Source organism: Schistocerca gregaria, chromosome 5, assembly GCF_023897955.1.
Source record: "Schistocerca gregaria isolate iqSchGreg1 chromosome 5, iqSchGreg1.2, whole genome shotgun sequence".
Lineage (NCBI taxonomy): Eukaryota > Metazoa > Arthropoda > Insecta > Orthoptera > Acrididae > Schistocerca > Schistocerca gregaria.
In genome coordinates, this window is record NC_064924.1 from 30015722 (window position 1) to 30034860 (window position 19139).

At 45.7% G+C, this 19139-nt stretch overlaps 1 protein-coding gene across 1 annotated transcript in view; it reads left to right on the forward strand.

Annotated features, from left to right (window-relative positions):
- LOC126272794 (keratin-associated protein 5-5-like) overlaps positions 1 to 13901 on the forward strand; it is an 85200-nt gene extending 71299 nt beyond the window's left edge. Inside the window, exon 2 of the mRNA XM_049975944.1 lies at positions 13534 to 13901. Coding sequence (XP_049831901.1) covers positions 13534 to 13901 — 368 coding nt within the window. The remainder of the gene's footprint in view (positions 1 to 13533) is intronic.
- Positions 13902 to 19139: the final 5238 nt, after the last annotated feature.

Consider the following 19139-nt stretch of genomic DNA (forward strand, 5'->3'; position numbering starts at 1 on the left):
TTACATGTAATCATTAAAGATCACCGAACTCACGTTGAGCGAACAGTAGGGCTGAACAAAAATGACTGACAAGGCGTAATGCATCTTGTAGAGGGTATAGTATGGACATATTGGAATAATTGATGTTGGATGATGGTTTTAAAGTAATTCACACGACATGAAAACTTTCTGGAAATCCGTCGATAGACTAGAGGCTAGTTCATCCCAGGGAAGTATTCAGGAATAGACTGTGGCCAGCTGGGGAGCAGCGAAGGGATCCAACAATAGGCAGCTTAGGGCAGCTCAAGCTCTGACAAAGTGGTAATGGGACGCGGCCTCCACCTGCCTTAAGATGAGTGACAGTGAGTGAGTGGTTGACCCCGACTCCATGCTGGTGTACCGGGAAGCAGACGGAGAACTTGTATGCCTGTTGATAAATGTCCGGTGTCCCATTTTCAATGAAACATGCGAGAAAGCTGCACAAAGCTACGGTGGAGCAGTCAACAGAGGCCAAAATACGCGTGTTTCGACTATAGATACTTCACACTTAATTCACGGTCTGCAGAGTCTGAAGTAAATCAGGTGAAGAGCTACAGAATGAAATATGCTTGCCTATGATGGGAATGTAGGACCAAGGAATTTGAAGTACTCTCCTGGGAGTCAGAATTCCGGAAAAATTCTTGTTTTTTGCAGACGCTAACCTTGATGGGTAGCCTGGGAGAAGCTAAATAGCAAAAGTTGAGAGGAAGGGAAGTTTTGTGGGAATTTATTGACTTCCCAGAGTAGGTATTGGTCGGCGCTGGGAAGCAACGCATAATTAACGTGACTTGCAGTGTAATTGGCATAAGTGATTTTGCTGGAGGGGAAACCAAGGTGAAGAGTGGACTGGGAGAAGTCTCCGTAGGGGTCTTCTGTTACCAGTTTGCCATTAGTTCGGACGTGGCGTTCTTTACTCAGCTTGCCTGAGAAAGAGTGAACATATCTGCAATTTAAGACTTAGCAAATGGAACGATTGAGCTTGGAGATAGGAAGTTTTGGTTCAGCTATGTACTGAGCAAGATAGCTAGGAGTGAATAGAAGAGTGCAGCCTTGCAGCACCACAAGGTCGCCGATGTCCACATAACGACTCCACTCTGCCATGCTGTATTCGGTGATATTGTGCCCGCTCCGGCAAATGATTAATTTGTTGGATCATGTCAGCAAGGTTTCCTCGACGGTTTCATAGACCATGTATTGTAGAATTCTTCTCGCATTTCGCATTACTCCTGGGTCAGTCGATAGGAATCACTTTTGAGTTATCGCACTTTACTCCACGCAAAACGCAATTTATTACCACTACCAGATAGGAGAGTCTTGTAATGTGATGATTGAAGGTCGGGAGTTAAATTAAATTTGTGGTAATCGACTGCATCTGTTTTCAATCAAGTAGTTGAAATCCCAAGTCACTTTCTTAATTAATTTTATGTTCAACATTTGCATTTGGTCTTCAATAGCTGAATATAACATCAATGTGCACCCCTTTTTAATTAAAAGTGATTAGTTGTGAATCAATTAATGTCAACACTGCCACCGCAGTTCAGTCAGGAGTCACAGGGCCTTATTACTTTTTTTGCGTTATCTGATATTGAGGCAGTTTTGCACTCTCTGTTGATCTGTTAGTCAATTAGCTGGGGCGAACACACCCTAAAACCAGATAAGTGATGGGTGGGATGTTACACAGACATCAACAAAAGTAAAACAAAGTTACGGGAATATAGTCGAATTAAGTCATACGACTCTGGAGGAATCATATTATGAAACGAAACACTGAAAACAGTAAATGACTTTTGCTGTTTATGCAACAAAATAACTGGCGATCACTGTAGGGGGGAGATGGTATAAAATGCAGACTGGCCACAGTACGAAAATCATGTTTGAAAAACAAGAACTTGTTAATATCTAATACAAATTCCACTGTTAAATGCAGAAGAGAGAGCGGACAGGTGCATACATTGATAACGTTTATGAGCGGGATTTATCTTATGTAGTTGAAGAAGAAAGAGGGGTTGTTTTAGAAGAGATACGGGATCCAGTATTAGAATCTGAATTTAAAAGAACTTTGGAGGACTTGATAACAGATAAGGCAGCACGGATAGATAACAGTCCATCAGAATTCCTAAAATCACTGGGGTAAGTGGCAACAAGACTACTATTTACGTTGGTGTATAGAATGTATGAGGCTGCCGACATAACATTTGACTTTCGGAAAAATATCATCCACACATTCCGAAGACTGCGAGAGCTGACAAATGCGAGAATTATGGCACTATCAGCTTAAAAGCTCATGCAGCAAAGTTGCTGCCGTGAATAATATACAGCAGAATGGAAAAGAAAATTGAGGATGTGCTAGATGACGATCAGTTTGGCTTTAGGAAAGGTAAGCCGGCCGTCGCGGTCGAGCGGTCCTATGCGCTTCAGTCCGGAGCCGCGCTGCTGCTACTGACGCAGGTTCGAATCCTGCCTCGGGCATCGATGTGTGTGTTTGGTTTAAGTTATTCTATGTCTAGGGGACTGATGACCTCAGATGGTAAGTTACATAGTGCTTACCGCTGTAAGCACTATTAATTAAAACATTTTTAGAAAAGGACGTTGCTGCTGATAATGGAAGCAAGACTAAAGAAAAATCAAGACACGTTCATAGGATTTGTCGACCTGTAAAAAGCGTTCGACAGTGTCAAATTGTGCAATATGTTCGAAATTCGGAGAAAAATAGGTTTAAGCTACGGAGACGGACAGGTAATATACGATATTTATAAGAACCAAGAGCGAACCATAAGAGTGGACGACCAATAACGATGTGCTCGGATTAAAAAGGATGTAAGACAGAGATGTAGGTTTCCCCTCTACTCTTCAATCTGTACGTCGTTGAAGCAATGATGGAAATAAAAGAAATGTTCGGCAGAGGAATTAAAATTCAAGGTAAAAGGATATTAATGATACGATTCGCGGATGGCAATGTTATCCTAAGTGAAAGTGAAAAAGAATTATACGATCTGCTGAATGGAATGAACAGTCTAACGACTACAGAATATAGATTCCGAGGAAACAGGAGAAAGACGAAAGTAATGAGAAGTTGCAAAAATGAGAACAGCGAGAAAGTTAACATCAGGATTGATGGTCTCGAAGTACTTGGAGTTAAAGAATTCTGCTACCTAGGCAGTAAAATAACCGATGTTGGACAGAGCAAGGAGGACATCAAAAGCAGAGTAGCGATGTCTAGAAGGGCATTCCTGGCCAAGAGAAATCTAGTAGTATCAAACACAGGCCTTAATTGGAGGAAGAAATTTCTGATAGTGTAGGTCTGGAGTACAGCATTGTATGGTAGTGAAACATGGACTCTGGGAAAACCGCAACATAAGCGAATCGAAGCATTTGAGATGTGGTGCTACAGACGAGTGTTGAGAATTAGGTGGAGTGATAAAGTAAGATACGAAGAGATTCTGTGCAGAATCGGAGAGGAAAGGAATACGTGGTAAACACTGATAAGAAGAACGGACAGAATGATAGGACATCTGTTGAAACATGAGGTAATGAATTCGGTGGTAGCTGTAGAGGACAAAAACTGTAGAGGAAGACAGCAAATAGTTGAGGACATAGCTTGCAAGTGCTACTCTGAGATGAAGGAGAGGAATTCGTGGCGGTCGGCATCAAATCACACAGAAGAGTGATGACAAAAAAAAAAATATATATATATTTCTGAAGATGTTTGGCTAGAGTGCAACCTTGTAAGGAAAGAGACAACAAGAGAGAAACTAAGATAACGACTAAGCGAGTGGGCACCATTGTTACATTCACGAACAGTGTATGCTCCAAACCCTAAATATATACGAACTCTGTGATAATAAACTCACAGGACAAATAATTAGTTAATGCTGTGCGCCCGCACACATAAATCGTTAAATGCTTAGAGATGGCGCACCATCTATTCGCGTGATCAATCACGATCGTACTGTATCTACGTGAGCATCAGGCGGCAGCGATCAGTGAGACGATTATGTTCCAAGTGGACATTGTGCGTCAACATGGGTAGGTGTAAGGACGTGACAGATTGGCAAAAAGGAGGACTCGTTTCGGGCCGCGCCCTGGTCAGACGGTGTGTGAAGTTGGCGGGACTTCGTGGTGTAAGCGGCGGGCTGTTCGACGTGTCTGCAGGCAGTGGTGTAACACACGTGGCCGCGAAACACGGCGTCAGAATGGCGCCTGGATAAAGATCCCGACTGAGAGGGGCTGGAGAGCCGTTCACGGCTCTTGGAAGAAGTCACTTCTAAACCCGACAAGAACAGCTGCAAGCAGTGACTAGAGGTACATCCCCAGCCACTGACGCAAGAACGTTGCGACGGAAACTGCATGCACTGAACATTTAAAGACGGTCAGCTCGCGAGACGCCGCTCCTCACATATGCTCCTAAAGACCACAGGTTCGTCTGTCTGCAAGAATATGTGACTAGTTTTCTGAACACCCCCACCCTATTACAACTCAACTGGGCTGCACAATCTCCTAACTTGGACCCCACAGAAAATCTGTAGGACATGCTCGGACAGTGGGTCAAACGCCGACATCAGCATCCACGCAATTTGTTGGAATTTGGTGATCAAATCCTCAGCCAGTTGCCTAACTTGGATGCGACGTACTTGGACTGACTTAACAACTGAAACCAGGCAGTAATGAGGTCCTAGGGCAGAAGTATAAGGTATTAAATGACGCTCCTAGAGATTTTTCTATGGGTGATTAATTTTTTGCACGGCGAGCTTGGTTGCAGTGATTTTGTACTCTAATGGAAGTTTTAGTCCCACAGTAATCAACGACGAGAATCCATTAATTTTGATCTAAATACATATGGAGGACTGTATGGATTGCTGAGTGGGAAGGAATAAATAATAACTGTGGGAACTCAAGTGACAGCAAAAAGTTGTTCAGAAAATCAGGGGACGAACACCGTGTGTGCAGGGAAAATGGACCTCGGCTTCGAATGCGTTTGAGACATAGCTATCAAGCTGAAAAACGAAAACTGGACAACATACGCCCCTTGGCTTGGCTTCAGATTGAATGTTTCGATAAAGTTCTGGGGGACCTACTGCAACTCGTGCTCCAAAATAACTATCCGGCAGCTACGGGAGCAAACTGTGAGGCTCATAACTGCCGATAAGAAACAGAAAGATGTCGTAAAAGTGAAGAAGAAAACTGAGTGCGTAAAATTTGGTTAGTCCTTCCCTCCTTACATTTCCCGCCGCCTTAGGGCAGCGTCCTAGCCGCAGCTAGGCTAGTGCTGCAGCACAGAATACTACAAACCTTACACGGCGTCGTTGGCCGAGGACAAAAGGTAAGAATGACGTCGGGGGATGACCAGGAGTCAGCAGACGCCGGCGCCTGCGCGAATGAGGCGAGCTGTGCCGCCAGGGGACTCTGTCCATTCAGCAGCCGGAAGGTCTGTCGGCGCACCGGGACACAGGAGGCTGCTGCGGACTGAAAGAGCTGTGGCGGGAGAAAGGGGGGGGGGGGGGGAGGGGGAGGCGCTCTCGCTGATTACTCGCTGCCTGGGCGGTCGGCAGCCGCTCCGCGCACAATGGCAGGCCGTCAGCCAGGTGATTCCGCTCGGTAACAATAAATACTGCACGTGAGGTTTGCGCCAGACGACCCTTCCTCAGCGGCTCATTTACTGTCGGAAAACTGACAGTTCTAACAAGATGTAGCTCTTTGTTGGCTTGTGGAAGTTCGGTACTACTCGGAACCTGAAAGACAATTTTGCTTTTCCCTACCATTTGTCCCGCAAAGTGTGGGATCCGCTTTTTCCAGCATTTGGCAAACTGTACCTTATTTTATATCTCTGTGGCCGGACGCCGGTCGTGACGCCACAGTCGTTAAGATAATCTAAGTGAGGGAAGCCGTGTATCCCATATGTCTGCCAGTCGTATAAATTGTGTATGGAGTGTTATCACACACTGACGGAAAAATTATCGACACCTAGAAAGAGTTGTGCGACAAACGAGAGTTAGTAGGCATGTTTCTATATCTGAAAAATGATACATATTCAAATTTTGCGCCAGTCGGATAAGAGTGGTGTTAGGAGCGGATCTATGAGGATACAAATCAATTTGCTTCAAATACCAACTGCAAAGTCGAGACAGGACGCGGCGAATTCATCAAGAACGCCTTTGAGACTACAAAGACACCATTATCGACACCTCGCTGTTTTTGAACGAGGTCGCGTATCAGGTCTATGAGAAGCTGGATGATCCTTCTGCTATAATTCAGAAAGACTTGGCATGATTGTAGCCACTGTATAGGAATGCTGGCAGCGATAGTCACGAGAAGGTACGGTAGCAGGAAGATCGTGATCCAGATGGGCACGTGGCAATACCCAGTTGGAAGAACTTCATGTTCGGCGTATAGCTCTGTCGCATCGTGCTGTAATGCAGCAGCGACATGTACTGCTGTTAGCACTTAAGTGACAAAACGACATGTTCCAAATCGGTTACTCAAGTACAGCTCCGAGCTAGGCGCCCTGTAGCGTGCGTTCCTCTAAACCCAAACCACCGCCATTGGCGACTCCAATGGTGGCTAGAGAGAGTTCATTGGAGGGCAGTGAGGAGGCCTGCTGCGTTTTCTGATGAGAGCTGGCTCTGCCTCGGTGCCGGTGACAGTCGCGTGTTGCTTAGGAGGAGGCCTGCAACCAACCTGTCTGTGTGCTAGACACACACACTGGACCTACACCTGGAGTTATGGTCTGGAGCGGGGTTTCGTATGACAGCAGGCGTGCTTAATCGCGGTTATACCGCGCTCCCTGACTGCAACATTGTGCGTCACTCTGGTGATTCGACTTGTTGTGCTGCCGTTCATGCACAGCATTGCAGAGGGTGTTTTCCAGCATGATAACGCTCGCCCACATGCCGACGTTATAACACAACACGCTGTGTAGAGTGTCGGTATGTTTCCTTGTCCTGCTCTATCACCAGACCTCTCCACAATTGAGTACGTATGGGACATCTCCAGCGTCATCCACATCCAGCGTTAACCGCTCATGTATTGCCGTCCAGGTGCAACAGGCATCGATCCCACAAACTGACATCCGTTGCTTCACACGATCCTGCAATGACCGACAAAGTGCAACAGGCATGGAATTCCATCCCACAAACTGACATCCAGCATCTGGACAACACACTGCATGAACATTTGCATAGTTGAGTTCAGTAATCGCGCTTACACAGGTTGTTGATATACCAGCATTTCACATTTGCCATGGCTTGTCTCGCCCTTACATTAAGCTGTAATTTTGCAATGTTAATCACATAATACCCAAACAAACTTATTCGCAAAATTTCATTACTCTGCATGACGGCGGTATTTTTTCCGTAGTGTATTTAAACTGCTTGTGCCTGTGCCTGTGAACGGGTACGTGTTATGCAGGTCTTGGAGTCACTCACGTCGATCTAGAAAGTATTAACTGAGGTTAACGAAGGCGGCATTGGCCTGATGTACTCGACGATGCCTTTGTATAAAGGATCGTCTTAAAAAAAACCAAATTAAGATCAGCATGAAGATGCCTCAGTAAGAGAAACGCGTAGTTCATAAACAAAAAACTAAAATTGCAACCAAGACTGTTTTCAACTAATACTATTAAACACTGGTTTGCTGATCATGCCACAGTTGGATTGGGAGAATTTCATTAAGTGCATTGTGGTGACACCTACTGTTAGGTACTCCATATCAGCGACCTCAGTAGTCGTTAGACATCATGAGAGAACGGAATGGGGGCCTCCGCGGAACTCACGGTCTTCGAAAGTGGACAGGTGATTGGGTGTCACTTGTGTCATACGTCTGTACGAGCGATATCCACAATCCTAAATATCCCTAGGTCCCTTGTTTCCGATGTGATAGTGAAGTGGGAACGTGAAGGGACTCGTACAGCACAAAAGCGTACAGGCCGACCTCGTCTGTTGACTGACAGAGACCGCCGACAGTTGCAGATGGTCGTAGTGTGTAATAGGCAGACATCTATCCAGACCATTGCACAGGAATTAGAAACTGCATCAGGATCCACGGCAAGTACTATGACAGTTAGGCGGGAGGTCAGAAAATTTGAATTTCATGTTCGAGTGGCTACTCTTAAGCCACACATCACACCGGTAAATGCCAAACGACGCCTCGCTTGGTATCAAGAGCGTAAACTTTAGACGACTGAACAGTGAAAAAACGTTGTGTGGAGTGACGAATCATGGTACGCAATATGGCGATCCGATGGCAAGGTTTAGGTATGGCGGATGCCCGGTGAAAGTCATCTCAAAATTGGTTCAAATGTCTCTGAGCACTATGGGTCTTAACATCTGAGGTCATCAGTCCCCAAGAACTTAGAACTACTTAACTAACCTAAGGACAACACCCACAGCCATGCCCGAGGCAGGATTCAAGCCTGCGACAGTAGCGGTCGCGCGGTTCCAGCCTGAAGCGTCTAGAACCGCTCGGCCACAGCGGCCGGCGAACGTCGTCTACCAGCGTATGTAGCGCCTACAGTAAAATTCGGCGCGGGTGGTGTTATAGTGTGGTGGTGTTTTTCAAGGAGGGTTCTTGCACCCCTTGTTGTTTCGCGTGGCAATATCACATGCAGGCCTACATTGCTGTTTTAAGCACCTCCTTGTTGCCCACTGTTGAAGAGCAATTCGGGGATGGCGATTGCATCTTTCAACATGATCGAGCGCCTGTTAATAATGCACAGCCTGTGGCGAAGTGGTTACACGACAGTAACATCCCTGTAAAGGACTGGCTTGCCCAGAGTCTTGGGCTGAATCCTATAGAACACCTCTGAGATGTTTTGGAACGCCGACTTCATGCCAGGCCTCACCGACCATCATCGATAGCACTCAGCGCTGCACTACGTGAAGAACGCGCTGCCATTCCCCAAGAAACCTTCCAGAACCTGACTGAAGGTATGTCTGCAGAGTGGAAGCTGTCCTTAACGCTAAGGGAGGGCCAACATCATACTGAATTCCAGCATTACCGATGGAGGGCGCCCCAACGTGTAAGTCATTTTCACCCATGTGTCCGGATACTTTGGATCACATAGTGTAAGTGAGAGCGTCAGTATGAATGAGCACTGGATGGGTTAAACAAAAATTTGGGAACTCTAGCCATCTTCTTTTATTTCAGTAAGGCGTTTCATTTTGTAGATCACATTTATGGAATAACAAGAGTAGCTCATAACTGGTTGCTTTCATGCTTTCCAATCAGACAGCAAAAGATCATTCTTCACTGTAATGAAACGGCTGTGAGACGCCACTGGTTCGGGAGCCTACTAATAAGACAAGTAATTCTTCAATATTTATGTTTACTGTTTGCTAACTTGCTAGTGAAAGATGCTGAGTTCAACATAGACAATGTATCATATACCGCAGGTCAAGAGATATGTTCATGGTTTATAGAACATAAACTGGTGCTAAATCACAACAGACTTAGTTTTTACAGTTTCTAACACACATTTCTACCAACACTGATATTTTGGTTATACGGAATGGACATAATATGATTAATGAGTCCGAACATTCCAAATTTCTAAGCGTTCAGATAGGTAGTAAGCTGCCATGGGAAGGATCTTGTTCATAAACTGAATACTGCCAGAATTACCATTACAACAGTATCTACATTAAGTGATAGCCCAACACCGAAATTAGTCTACCTTGCTTATTTTCATTCGTTTATAACGTACAGTATCACAGTCTGGAGTAATTCTTCTCTTCACAAAGGTTATTTTTTACTCAGAAGCGGGTGGTTAGAGTAGCATGAGCTGTAAGTTCGCGAATCGATTGTCGATTCGTGTCAAGGAGTCTTGCAATTGTGACATTGGCCTCCGAGAAAAAATTTCGTTTAACGTCGTTCGTCGATAACAAAGTGATCGTATTGCAGAGAATTAGCAGCGTTTACGCAGTTAGTACTGGGCAAAAACCCAGTCTCAATGTGAGTCGCATCGGTTGTGCAGAACGGGGTGCAGTTTTCCGCTGCATTCATTTTTCACAAGCTACACAAGAATTAAAAAGTCTTAGCGGTAATCCTTTCACATTCGAGTCTGAACTGAAACTTCTATACTGTCGGGAGTTCCTGGAAAATAATTAAGATAATTCCTGCGTTTTATTGTTGACAATGGCAATATATGGTCAAAGCTTGTCCACTGCATATGATTCGTCTATATTTTATTTCATCTGTGTTAATTCCTTGTGTTGACAGTTTCCATGACCTGGAGCTTCGCTCACCAGTTTGCAGCTAAATTGATACAACGGTACGGCACGGCCTTGCTCCTGGGCTATACTGTACTCGTACAGATATTGCTCGTTTTGCAGCTTGTACCCTGATTTTTTCTAAGGACACCGTATTGCCTTCCTGTCTTCATAGTCCAAAGACTCTGTTTGTAGAACTGAATGTAACCAGTTTTTGTTTCATACAAAATTCAACATCTTTACATGTGTATCATTTAGTGGCCGTTTGTAGTTGCTCTCCGATGGACTAAAGGATCTGCGCAACTTCAAAAGACGCAGCATCGAGACTCTCCGACTCACCCTATATGCTACCAGACAGCCACAATGCAGTTTCAGTGTTCTTCCGCACCTTTGTCTTCTCGTGTGCAAAGAACTTTTGCGTAAGATATGATTAGAAATGCCCAGTGCTTGCAGTTGCCTTTGCAGCTCTCGCTCGGATACTGTTTTAGGGGGATCTACATTCAACGAGTGGAACTACTCGAGTTTGAAGCCGAGTGTCATTGAGGGGCGTGACAGCAGTGTGCGACTTCTGTCGGCAAGCTTCCTACATCGTGCTACGTGACTACCAGTGTTAGATGGCACGTCCGAAAAAAAACTCCTACCTCCCATTTCGTCACGTCTCCAGCTCGAGCCATTATCGTCCGCTGAGTCGATACAACCGACTATCAGGTGCACACCACATCACGAGCGTCATTGATTTCAGCGGTGGAGGGTCACGTGATCGTTTAGTATCACTTCTGCACGATTAACAGCGCTACAAAGTGAGCCTTGTAATCTTTTACTGCTTAGTTCGCTGAGAGTAATGTGCAGAAATACATAAGTGTATTGTGTAAATATGTAACTTTGTTTTATATCACGAATAACTGTATTGTATAATGTCTACACGCAGGTAAAATTCAGAATGTAGTATGGGACATGGGAGTTTTGTGTTCGTGCATGCCAGTTGGGGATGTTTTAGAACTGTTTGTCGTGTAATTTGCGAGTTTAATAAAGAAATGAGCAAATTCGATAGTAATTTATGTAACACGGTGCAGCGAGGTATTAAAATGGTGAAGATAACGAACTGGATAGGCATAGCAAACATTCTGATGGCAATAGCAATGTATCGATGCAGAGGTGATACTCCACAGGGGGAGGGACCTGTGATTGAACCATCACTTTCTCAAGTACACGCACGTTGAAGAAAACATGCAGAAAGGAAAAAAGTGAAAAATTCAAAGAATGAAGATGATGAGGTAATATTCTGTACTGAACAGGACACTACTCAGTGAGCCAGTAAAACGACGCCAAGAAGGTTTTAAAGACCATGCAACTGACTTTAAAGCAAAAATTGGCGAGAAACTGACTCCAGTATTAGCTATGTTTAGTGACCTACCAAGAACGAGTACTTTGTCTGTCCTCTTCTCCTTTTGTCATCTCCTTCTTCCGTTTCAAAAAGTGGCTGTCGGCCTGTTCCGTAAAGAAATGAATTAAACACAACTGCATCTCTTCACTGGCCGTCCTAAATCCCGCCCATCAGTTTGGTTGAAATGTAGTGCTCGCCCTGGTAGGCACTCAGGTGACAACTCTTGGATGTGGTCAAACCTTTTTGTTATTTGCAGTTCCTAATTTCTTCTGTTATTGTTGTTTTCACGTCTCGCTCTCTGTGCTTTAATTTTAGCCCAAGAATTGACCTCTGGAACATAATCTCACCTGCTTGAAATATTAATTTCCCTCCTTTCGTTAGAATGCAGTTTTGACCGCCGTACATAAGAGCAGGGCGAAGTGCACCCTGCAACGTTACGTTTACGTGGGTGAAGTAGTCGGCCAACAGGAACTGGTGAAGGGTGACGGACAGCTGAACGCTAGAGGGCCTGTGCCTCCAGCCGGGCCTCCAGCCGGGCCTCCAGCCGGGCCTCCAGCCGGGCCGCAGTGGCCGCTTGGGGCCGGTCAGGGATGACGACGGGCGGTGTAGCTGCATGTGGAAGAGTTCCGAAAGAGGGAAGCTGGACGGTGGTGAATCGCTTAGCAGAATGCGGAACGGTCAGCAGTGGCAGATTTTGAGACAACCCGAAAAACGACTTCTTCAATATCTTGGAGAGTGTATAATAATTTATAGTCAAATGTTAATACGAATCTGAATACAACTGCGATCTCGGAAAAATGAGGTTCATCCAATGGCAGAACAATATTTCAGTATTCTTAAACAACAAAAGTTAGTAGTTTACAGTGAATAAACAGTTAGACATTTAATCCAAGAATTAACAACTTGTAATGGCTTTGTGCGATATCAACAACCCATATCTTAGATAACAGCATTACACTATATACATCGTCTAAGAAAGCTACGTATCAGTATCTATATTATTTCTTGCTCAAATTACATCCCTTGTATTTTGTTTTATTACACAAGTATTTGTCAGAACATCGTACTCTCCACTTTGACAGAGCAAATGAACACAGCAAATGTGCCTCATATTTTGTTATGCTTCTGTATTTATTAAATCAACAGTTTACTATTATGTCACTAACCTTATTCAAATGTCGATCACAAGCGCCATTAAAAATTCGCGCTAATTTAAAAGTGGTCAATCGGATGTATTAGTGGACATCGCAGTTCGAAAGAGAAGCAAAAGACTCTTCTGTCAAGAAAGTATAAATAATTGTTTAAACAAAATTTATCGACAATTTGTTATTATTTAACATGAGTGCACTGGCACGAGAATACTATCTTATTTATTTATGAACAAACGCCTATTTGTAGTGATTAAGTGTGACCAAAAGTTTATAACATTTCTTTTAATTAAATATTGTTGTAAAATACTAGATGATCTAGAACTTGAGAACAATGTATTTTTGGTAGGGATGGCCTTTAGCCACTCGAAAAGCAGACAGCATTGGAACGATATGGGAGTCAAGTGAAGATTGGGAATTTTCGAGTGAAGAACTCAAGGGAACTGTTCTGGACACTTTGTGTCTAGTGGCGGAAGTAGACACACCTCCTTATGGTGACGTGCGAGATGCAGTAATATAGTTGATTAATTCAGGGAAGTGAACTGCCGCTATCGTGCTTCAACGTACAACGGACTTAATATGCCGAGAGATCTGAACGTGATCCAATACAGGACTCTAACATTTTCCACTTGTTGTGTGGAACTGAGAACACAAGTAATTTAACTTCCTGTCCTTCGCATCACGTCTATTAATTTATGAATCATCACGTAGAACTCCAAACCGTTTTGAGCTGATGAATTTGTGGTGTATTGTGACTACGGAATGGAATTATTTTTCACAGGCCAGAGGCAGCACAGACATCCATGCAACGGCCAGCGGCAGCACAGTCTGCCGTGCACCAGCCAGCGGCAGCATGGTCTGCCATGCACCGGCCAGATGCAGCATCGTCTACCGTGCACCAGCCAGCTGGATCACGGTCTGCCGTGCACCGGACAGAGGCAGTATTGTCTGTCGTGCACCAGCCAGCAGCAGCATGGTCTGCCATGCACCTGCCAGCAGCAGCACTGTATGCTGTGCACCTGCCAGCTGCAGCACAGCCTGCCGTGCACAGGCCAGAGGCAGCACAGACAGCCGTGCAACGGCCAGCGGCAGCACAGTCTGCCGTGCACCAGCCGGCGGCAGCATGGTCTGCCGTGCACTGGCCACTAGCAGCATGGCATGCCGTGCACCGTCCAGAGGCAGCACGGTCTTCCGTGCACCGGCCAGCAGCAGCAAGGTCTGCCGTGCACCTTCCAGCAGCAGCACGGTCTGGAAACTTACGTGTTGAATCGCGACGCAAATTCTGTGTTGCATCTTCATCCTGAGGGTACGAAGGTTAGCTTATGCACATTGTGGCGCATCGGAGTCCAGATAGTGGACCTCCAGTTGAGACTACATGCTCTGACAATAGCCCCACGAGTCTCTCGGAGAGAAGCCGATATGAAGTCTCTCGGACAGAAGCAACGATGGTAACTTATGTATTGGATCGAGACGCAATTTCTGTGTTGCGTCTTTAACGTGAGGGAGTGAATGCTAAGTTACGCTCATTGTATTGCATCGGAGTGCAGCTAGAAGACCACTAGGTGATGCTAAATGCAGTAACAACAGCCACAATTGGCTCAGGAGAGAAGCGGCAATGGAAACATACAAATTGGATCGCGACGAAATTTCTGTGTAACGTCTTTATCCAGAGGGTGTGAAGCCTAAGTTACGCTCATTGTAATGCATCGGAGTTCTGCTACAGGACCACCAGGTGATGCTTCATGCTGTGGCAACAGCCACACTAGTCTCTTGGAGAGAAGCCACCATGGAAACTTACGTATGGGATCGCGACACAATTCCTTTTTTGTATCTTCGTCCTGAGGGTGTGAAGGCTACGTTACGCTCATTGTATTGCATCGGAGTGATGCTAGACGACCACAAGGTGATGCTACATGCTGTGACAACAGCCACACTAGTCTCTTGGAGAGAAGCCGCCATGGAAACTTATGTATTGGATCGCGACGCAATTCTTCTTTGGATCTTCGTCCTGAGGGTTTGAAGGCTACGTTACGCTCATTGTATTGCATCGGAGTGCAGCTAGACGTCCACCAGGTGATGCTACATGCTGTGACAACAGCCACACTAGTATCTCGGAGCGAAACCGCAATGGAAACTAAAGTATTGATCCGCGACGCACTTTCTGTGTTTATCTTCATTCTGAGGGTGCGAAGGCTAAGTTATGTACACTGTGGTGCATCAATGACCAGCTACAGGACCACCCGGTGAGGCTACATGCTGTGACAACAACCACACTAGTCTCTCGGAAAGAAGCAGCCATAATAGCTAACGTATTGAATCGCGACGCAGTTTCTGTGTTGCGTCTTTATCCTGAGCGAGAGAATGCTAAGTTACGCTCATTGTATTGGATCGGAGTGCAGCTAGAAGACCACTAGGTGATGCTAAATGCAGTAACAACAGCGACAACTGTCTCTCGGTGAGAAGCGGCAATGGAAATTTACATATTGGATCGCGACGAAATTTCTGTGTTCCGTCTTTATCCTGATTGTGTGAAGGCAAAGTTACGCTCGTTGAAATGCATAGGAGTGCTTCTAGAGGACCACCAGGTGATGCTACATGCTGTGACAACAGCCACACTAGTCTCTCGGAGAGAAGCCGCAGTGGAAACAAAAGTATTGATCCACGACGCAGTTTTTGCGTTGCGTGTTTATCCTGAGGGTGTGAATGCTAAGTTACGCTCATTGTATTGCATCGGAGTGCAGCTAGAGGACCACCAGGTGATGCTCAATGCAGTAACAACAGCCACAGTTGTCTCTCGGACAGAAGCCGCCATGGAAACTTACGTATTGGATCGCGGCGCAATTCCTGTTTTGTATCTTCGTCCTGAGGGTGTGAAGCTCACGTTACGCTCATTGTATTGCATCGGAGTGCAGCTAGACGAATACCAGGTGATGCTACATGCTGTGACAACAGCCACAGTAGTCTCTCGGAGAGAAGCAGCCATAGTAGCTTATGTATTAAATCGCGACGCAGTTTTTGTGTTGCATCCTTATCTTGAGGGAGTGAATGCGAAATTACACTCATATTATTGCATCGGAGTGCAGCTAGAAGACCACTAGGTTATGCAAAATGCAGTAACAACAGCCTAACTGTCTCTCAGAGAGAAGCGGTGATGGAAACTTATATATTGGATCTGTTTTGTATCTTCGTCCTGAGGGTGTGAAGGCTACGTTACGCTCATTGTTATGCGTCGGTGTGCAGCTAGTCGACCACCAGGTGATGCTACATGCTGTGACAACAGCCACACCAGTCTCTCGGAGAGAAGCCGAAATCGAAACCTAAGTATTGATCCGCGACGCACTTTCTGAGTTTATCTTCATCCTGAGGGTGCGAAGGCTAAGTTATGCCCACTGTGGTGCATGGGAGACCAGCTACAGGACCACCAGGAGAGGCTACATGGTGTGACAACAGCCCCACTAGTCTCTCGGAGAGAAGCAGCCATAGTAGCTTATGTATTGAATCGCGACGCAGTTTCTGGGTTGCGTCTTTATCCTGAGTGAGTGAATGGTAAGTTATGCTCATTGTATTGCATCGGAGTCCAGCATCAGGTGGTGCTAAATGCTGTGACAACAGCCACAACTGTCTCTCGGAGAGAAGCGACAATGGAAACTTCAATATTGGATCGCGACGAAATTTCTGTGTAGCGTCTTTATCCTAAGGGTGTGAAGTCTAAGTTACGCCCATTGTAATGCATCGGAGTGCTGCTAGAGGATCACCAGGTGATGCTTCATGCTGTGACAACAGCCACACTAGTCTCTCGGAGAGAAGCAGCAATGGAAAGTAACGTATTTATCTGCGACGCACTTTCTGAGTTTGTAATGATCCTGAGGGTGCGAATAATAAGTTATGCACACTGTGGTGTATCGGCGACCAGCTACAGGACCACCAGGTGAGGCTACACGCTGTGACAACAGCCACACTAGTCTCACGGAGAGAAGCAGCCATAGTAGCTTATGTATTGAATCGCGACGCAGTTTCTGGGTTGCGTCTTTATCCTGAGGGAGTGAATGGTAAGTTATGCTCATTGTATTGCATTGGAATTCAGCATCAGGTGGTGCTAAATCCTGTGACAACAGCCACAACTGTCTCTCGGAGAGAAGCGACAATGGAAACTTCCTTATTGGATCGCGACGAAATTTCTGTGTAGCGTCTTCATCCTAAGGGTGTGAAGTCTAAGTTACGCCCATTGTAATGCATCGGAGTGCTGCTAGAGGATCACCAGGTGATGCTACATGCTGTGACAACAGCCACACTAGTCTCTTGGAGAGAAGAAGCAATGGAAACTAAAGTATTGATCCACGACGCACTTTCAGAGTTTATTTTTATCCTGTGGGTGCGAAAGCTAAGTTATGCACACTGTGGTGCATCGGAGACCAGCTACAGGACCACCAGGAGAGGCTACATGCTGTGACAACAGCCACACTAGTCTCTCGGAAAAAGGGCAGCCGTAGTAGCTTACGTACTGAATAGCGACGCAGTTTCTGTGTTGCGTCCTTATCCTGAGAGAGTGAATGCTAAGTTACGCTCATTGTATTGCATTGGAGTCCAGCAAGAGGAGCATCAGTATGTTCTAAATGCTGTGACAACATCCAGAACTGTCTCTTGGTGAGAAGCGGCAATGGAAACTTACATATTGCATCGCGAAGAAATTTCTGTGTTGCGTCTTTATCCTGAAAGTGTGAAAGCTACGTTACGCTCATTGTATTGCATGGGAGTGGAGCTAGCCGACCACCAAGTGATGCTACATGCTATGACAACAGCCACGCCAGTCTCTCGGAGAGAAGCAGCCATAGTAGCTTACGTATTGAACAGCGACGCAGTTTATGTTGCGTCTTTATCCTGAGGGAGTGAATGCTAAGTTACGCTCATTGTATTGCTTAGGAGTGCAGCTAGAAGACCACTTTGTCATGCTAAATGCAGGAACAACAGCCACAACTGTCTCTCGGAGAGAAGCGGAAATTTAAACTTACATATTTGATCCCGACGAAATTTCTGTGTAGCGTCTTTATCCTGAGGGTGTGAAGCCTAAGTTACGCTCATTGTAATGCATCCGAGTGCTGCTAGAGGACCACCAGGTGATGCTACATGTTGTGACAGAAGCCACACTAGTCTCTTGGAGAGAAGCCTCCATGGAACCTTACGTATTGTATGGCGACGCAATTCCTCATTTGTATCATCGTCCTGAGGATGTGAAGGCCACGTTACGCTCATTGTATTGCATCGGAGTGATGTTAGACGACCAGCAGGTGATGCTACATATTGTGACAACAGCAACACTAGTCTCTCGGGGAGAGACAGACATAGTGGCTTACGTATTGACTCGCGACGCAGTTTCTGTGTTGCGTCTTTATCCCGAGGGAGTGAATGGTAAGTTACGCTCATTGTATTGCATCGGAGTGCAGATAGAAGACCACTAGGTGATGCTAAATGCAGTAACAACAGCCACAACAGTCTCTCGGAAGAAGCGGCAATGGAAACTTACATATTGGATCGCGACGAAATTTCTGTGTTGCGTCTTTAACCTGAGGTTGTGAAGGCTAAGTTACGCTCATTGTATTGCATTGGAGGGCTGCTAGATGACCTCTAGGTGAGGCTAAATGCGGTAACAACAGCCACAACTGTCTCTCGGAGAGAAGCGGCAATGGAAACTTACATATTGGATCGCGACGAAATATTTGTGTTGCGTCTTTGTCCTGAGTGTGTGAATGCTGAGATACGCTCATTGTATTGTCGGAGGCCAGCTAGAAGACCACTTGGTGATGCTAAATGCAGTAACAACAAAGACAACAGTCTCTCGGAAGAAGCGGCAATGGAAACTTACATATTGGATCGCGACGAAATTTCTGTGTTGCGTCTTTATCCTGAGGGTGTGAAGGCTAAGTTACGCTCATTGTAATGAATCGGAGTGCTGCTAGAGGACCACCACCTGATGCTACATTCTGTGACAACAGCCACTCTCATCTGTCGGAGAGAAGCCGCAATGGAAACTAAAGTATTGATCCGCGACGCACTTTCTGACTTTATCTTCGTCCTGAGGGTGTGAAGGCTACGTTACGCACATTGTATTGCATCTGAGTTCAGCTAGACGACCACCAGGTGATGCTACATGCTGTGAGAACCGCCACACAAGTCTCTCGGAGAGGAGCCGCAATCGAAACTAAAGTATTGATCCGCGACACACTTTCTGAGGTTATCTTCATCCTGAGGGTGCGAAGGCTAAGTTATGCACACGGTGGTGCATCAGAGACCGGCTACAGGACCACCAGGTGATGCTATATGCAGTGACAACAGCCACACTATTCTCTCGGAGAGAAGCAGCCATAGTAGCTTACGAATTGAATCGCGACT